Source organism: Gavia stellata, chromosome 4 (genome assembly GCF_030936135.1).
Source record: "Gavia stellata isolate bGavSte3 chromosome 4, bGavSte3.hap2, whole genome shotgun sequence".
NCBI lineage: Eukaryota > Metazoa > Chordata > Aves > Gaviiformes > Gaviidae > Gavia > Gavia stellata.
Window position 1 is genome coordinate 17,219,725 of NC_082597.1, and position 6,000 is coordinate 17,225,724.

Below are 6,000 nucleotides of genomic sequence, written 5' to 3' on the forward strand. Positions count from 1 at the left end.
CTTTTTGCTCAGTGTCTTGATGAGCGGTTTTTTCACAGCATATGGAATAATGATGCCATTCTTAAAGATGATTTGCTGTCTTTCATTCATGATGCTTCTATCTCATGCATATGCATAACTGCAGGCGCTAGATCCTCTTTCATGTTAAAAAAAGGAACTGGAATAATACCCCTGAAATCCGCTTTTCTGTTTGCATTTTCACTGATGTAATTGAGACTAAAATGTACCCCTTGATCTGTTTTTCAGTGGTATATGGTCACAATGTATAGTGCCTGGATTTGCATTTTTTTAACTGCATTAATTTTTGTGGTAGGGTCATAAACTGCCAAGTAGCTGGAACAAGAACTATGCTACTGTGGCTGCCCCGTTGAGCAAGATCCCTCTGTTCATCCGTGGAGGCTACATCCTGCCAGAACAGGCACCAGCCACGACCACTACTAAGAGGTAATGTTATCTATGTCCGTCACCAACCAACCATGGTGCAGGTCAGACACACAGACAGACAAAAAAGCAGTCAAGAGAAGCTGCAGAAGAGAGGCTATCTGCAGCTCCCAGCTGCCACCCCAGGTGATAAGCACAGTATTTTTATCCCACTATTCGCTCCATTGTGAAGAGAAGACACCCCAGAGATGACCCACGTCATTGTTTGCACAGCTGAAACCTACTCCTGGCTTTGTGGTTATGCTCGGAAAAGCTTTTGCACCTCTTACTGCCACACTGACCTGCTGCCAGTCATTCAAAGTAAACATATGCAAGGGAAAAATGCAAAACTCTTCTCCTTGGATGTATTTATCCAATGCCATGGGCAAGGTGGAAAAGCTCAAACCTCTTTTGAGGAAAATTCTTTCCCCGCACCAATGGGTAATATACTGGCCTCACTGGCCATTCTCAGAAACTAAATGTGAGTAGGGAAGGAAGGGAACAGCACCGTGCAGCAACCAAACCAAACCGTAGTAAGGTAGCACTGGTGACCAGACATCTCCCAGGCTGCCCAGTTATCATACATTAAGGCCACTAAAGAAGGGGAAACTTGTCCACACGAGCACTCGAAACATGGGTATTTTACACTTCAGTGGGACAAGGCAAGGTAAAGTTTTTGTCATCATTTCAGGAGCCCTTTTGGTGAGCATGATTGTCATTCTTCTGTTGTGGCCTTTTTTGTAGCCTTAAAATTGGACTTAATTGTGTTCAGACGTTTTTGTTAAACAACGTGGAAGGGACAGTGCCCACAAGTTTGTACTGACACTTCTCAACGTGTTTGTCAACAGCCGTCTGAACCCATTTGGGCTCATTATCGCCCTGGATGAACAAGGAGAAGCTTCTGGGTCTCTCTTCTGGGATGATGGCGATTCAATCGGTAAGCCCAGTCCCCTGCTGTGAAGCAGTGTCTGTATACAGGGCTCTCCTCAGGCCGCCTTTTCAGCAGCATAATGGCACTGGCTCCTGCTAGAAATAGCTGGAGAACTGACCCTAAGTTGAACATTACCGAGATGAAAAGCAGAGTGCGGTGTTTTGATATGAGAAAGGTGTGACACTGGGAACAGCTGGCCTGCTAGAGAGGGCAATTACTCATGTTGCATTCCCCTGAGATCATCCTAAGAAGACTAGAGGAAGAGATAAAATAACCCACAGATCATCTTAGTCTGATGTTAGCCACTCACTACAATTAATGTGAACTGCGTATGGATTTTGCTCCCTGTTTTGATACCAATCCTCCATGTTCTGTGTTTTGGCAGATACCATTGAAAAGGAGAACTACTTCTTGGCTAAATATACATACAGCAAAGTAAGTAGGAACATACCAGGTACCTACATACATACATACGGGTATTTTAGTGCAGCCATTGTAAGGTGCTGATGTCTAACTCTTCTCTGGAAAGCTTTTTTCTTACAGCTCAGCTTTTAAACCCGGTAAGCTACCTAATGCTTTCATTTACAGACAGTTACAAAATAATCCAACTATGATGCTATAGTTTTGTGTTTGCTTCATTGAGTATCATAGTGACACATCGTTAATGTCCCTGCTGTGATGTGAATCTGAAAATCCACTTTTCAGCTCAGATTTTTATTTTATTTCCCAGTTGCTGCTTCTGGGGATGAGGGAACTTTTCCTTGTCTTCTTCTTGTGAACACTTTCAGACTGATGGGTGGGAGAGGCTATATTCCTCTCTTCAGGATATCCCAGCAACTTTTTAACTTTGGTCACTTGAAGCTTTTATTTTGTGGACCAGCGAATTATGTAGTCTCACTTCTTCAGCTTACATTTCCTTGTCTGACAGCACAGAGATTGCTCCCATGGTTGGTCTCCCGCGGAGCGATTCAGCATGCCACCAGCAACCCACCGTGCTGATCAGATGCTCCATGCAGCACAGAAATAGATTAGCCCAGGGTCACTGCACTAATGCCTTTCGCGCAGTGCTCACTTCTGCACAGACATGTCCTGAGAAAGCTCAATAGAAAAACCCAAAAGTCCAGGCTTCAATTGAGAAAAAGATGACAAAATGAATCTACTAGAAGCTGATTAAGCATATGACAGTAAGTTGTGGGAGTTATTGTAAAAAAACTTAACCTACTTCGGCAATCTACACAGATCATATTTTATGTACATTTCAGCACCTGGTAAGAAATAGGATGTTGTATGTAGACTGTGGCATAGTTTGCATGCCGTGTATTCCTAAAAGCCCCAAAGTAGCCTACAGAAAATATTCAAAAGACTAAAATCGTGTTAACCCATATTGTCATATTGCTCTTAGAATGTATGTCTTCCAGGAGTGAGAGCAAGCCAGAGTAAACTGATGGGGTTTATGATGTAGTCTTATATATTCGTGAGATATTTTCCTGGAACTAATGCCATGTGTCTAGACTTTAAATTTAATCTTTCATTTATTTTCATCTTGATTTACCAAGAAAAAAATTTTCTTCTTCAAAAAAAGGATAGTTCAACAGCAAAAAGAAAGAAAAATCACTTCAGCCTTCTGTAGTCTGTGTACAGTAATTTATTGCAGGAAGGCTACAGAAAAACAATATCCAGTTTTATATTAAATTCTGATCTGTGCAAATTAGATTGTTGATTCACTGGCACTTCCATTTCTCATTGCCTATATTTGACTTCTGCCTGTAAATCCATGACTGAAGTCGCTATCTGCATTCCAATAATCTCTAATGTTGATTTTTTATTATGTGTTTATAAAGAAAAAAATCCATCTCAAATAGTAAATTGTAGAGGTATGAGAAATGTATGAAAGCCTTGGTATTTGTTGCACATTTCTATATTCCTTAAAAATTGTGGATGAATAATTTAATCACACCTAGTTTTAGGAGAATACATACGTTTTGGTCCCTAAGATTTACTGATAAGGTCTGACATCATAGCATTTATTCTGAACCCAGCACAGAGTGTTGTGCAAGTAACAGCTACAGGATTAGACCCTCTCATTTATATTTTCGTTTAAACAACCCAGAAGTACAAAGAAGAATTCAAGACTAGTGCAGGCACTTAAGTCTCAGAGAACGATTCAAGCTGCCTGCTCTTGGGTATTGTCTCACTGCAGTCAGTGTTTTAATTCACTTGACACCTCCTTTTCGACATGCATAATGGCTAAGTGACCTAAGTCAAAGTGCCCCAAGTCAAAGTGCCCCATATATTAAGCCTACCAGCCTAGAAAAGTACATGAGCCAGATGTATAAGATCATCGGTACTTCAGGGGTGAGCAGGGAGAGCCATAAACTCTGCCTCCATCCCCAGAGGTGGCAGACAAGGCAGATGTGCTCAGACCGTACCAAGTGAGTCCAGACACTAAAGGGATGGTGGTGGGAAGGCTTGCCCAAGGAAATGGCAGCTTCTGAAAGAATACGCTAGCAGCTAGGTAACTGAATAGCCTGAGAGCAAGTTCCTCCTAAAACTGGTCCAATTTTCAGGGGGAAAATGTGGGGGAAAAGAAGAGGTGAATTTCATAGGACCAGAGCAGGAAAATAAGAAAGAAAAATCATGACTTTGCTGCTCAGAAGTGCAGGAGGAAGTCCTGGCTTCTGGCCTCGGATCCAGGACTTGTTTGTGCTTTGCATTTATGGAGCTTTGAGCGATACCCATAAGTTCCCTCCCTCTGATGAGAACTCAGGACCTTCCTGGGCAATTGCTTTAACCAGTAGATGGTTGGGGAGGAGAGGGTCACTCGTTCCCCTGGACCATCACCTCCCTGTCTCCCCAAGACCTCCAGTTCTAGACCTTGGTCAGAGGGACAATAATGTCTACTGCTGAGTCCTGGCTCAGGGCCTCAGAGCTCAAGTGCAACTTTATATATTAATACAGTTGTAGTCACTGAGTTCAGCATCACACTGGGTTTGCTGGGTCCATGTGGCCACCCTGAGCTAGCGCTCCTGCTTGGTCACATCTGAGACAGCAATAAATCACTGTAGAGAGGTGGTCCCTATCCTGAACCCCCCTGTATGCTGGAGCTTTGCCAATGGGGAGAAGACATCGTATATAAGTACCGTAACACATTCTCCCCATTTCCTCCATAACAGTCAACATTCCTTATTTAGGCAGTTTAAATCAGCGTGCTGGGGATTAGCACTTATTTTTAGTGTGGATGCTGGAAATAAGCAGCCTAAGCACAGCTCTAAGTTACAAATACTGTGATCTAGCTTCTGCTCCCCTCCTACCATGCACCATTGAAACAACATAAGCTAATTTATGTAAAAGGTTCCATCATGGGTTTCTCCTTGGCATATTTTTAAAAAGTCATGATTGCATAGCAATTCATCATTTCCTGAGCTGTGTAATTCATCTTTATTTCCTTAACTACTTTGATCACATAACAAATGCAATGATTCCTCTTCATTGCTTGTATGGGAAATTACTGTCGCTGATGATCCAAATGAATTTGTTTAATGACTTTGTATGTCCTCTTGATACACCCTAAATATGAGATATATAGTAAATAAGAAGTATAACAAACAAGGCTCTGTGGACATACAGTGTTTCTTCGGTGTCCTTAAAGCTGGGACACACACAGCAGAGATTTCTAGCAGGAGCTGTGGAGATGTGGGCATAAAATAGGGGCAAAATATCTGGTAGCTTATGTTTGTGGAAGATGCTAACGGTTTAAGGCAGTTAGTTGTGGATGTTAATTAAATCTGCCTTAAGGTCACTAATTGAATCTCCGTATCTGGATTTTGGCTTTGCATATGCCACTGTTCCCTGTAAATGGGTACAAGAACCAAATTTGCATTGATTACAACTAGAAAAAACATGTCCAAGAAGATTCCAAATGAATGTTGTAAATGCTATTTTTTTTCTTACTTTGTTAGTTTATAATGATACACGAAACCTTTCTTAGGTGAAAATTAATGTTGTTTTTCCTTTACGATCTCAGACTTTAATGTCTACATTGGAAGACATTCTATACTTTCATTGACAAAGATGAGACCACAACCATAACAGTATGCAGTAAGTCACCTCCAAAGAGTTGTCATGGTCCTAAAATTTTCTTTGTGGCTTTTTCCAGGGAAACCTGAAAACAGAAATACTTAAAAATGGCTACCGAGGGGCTGACACTCTGAAGTACAACAAAATTACGGTTCTTGGCCTGAAACTGAGGCCTCATGCTATTGCTCTGAATGGAAGAGCCATCCGTGGAGATGCTTTCTCTTATGATCTGAGTGGGGTAAGAGTTGTGCTGAGCAATTATGAAAAACCTTAGGGAAAGGGGCTTAGTCAATGAGTAACAGGAACAGTTTCTCATCCACAACCCTTTATATTTCCAAGTATAAGCAGACATCAATTCTTGAAACAACAGTCTGAGGGGTTTTTTTGGTTTGGGGGGGTGGGGGGGTGGGGTCAGAAGGGTCAGCAAGAGCTTTTTAAGGAAACTTTAATCTTTGCTATTACACATACACTTATTCTCTCTCTCATGTAGTGTCTGCCACTTATACAAGTTTTTAAACCAATGAAATAATGAAAAGAAGATATAGCTCCACAAACTGGGAGAAATGTTAGAA

General features: G+C 41.5%; 1 protein-coding gene across 1 annotated transcript in view; it reads left to right on the forward strand.

Moving 5' to 3' along the window:
• The window catches only part of LOC104261902 (sucrase-isomaltase, intestinal), a 46,320-nt gene extending 40,618 nt beyond the window's left edge, over positions 1-5,702 (forward strand). Inside the window, exons 14-17 of the mRNA XM_059816025.1 lie at positions 314-444; positions 1,269-1,357; positions 1,737-1,786; positions 5,508-5,702. Of these exons, the coding sequence (XP_059672008.1) occupies positions 314-444; positions 1,269-1,357; positions 1,737-1,786; positions 5,508-5,702 (465 nt within the window). The remainder of the gene's footprint in view (positions 1-313; positions 445-1,268; positions 1,358-1,736; positions 1,787-5,507) is intronic.
• Positions 5,703-6,000: the final 298 nt, after the last annotated feature.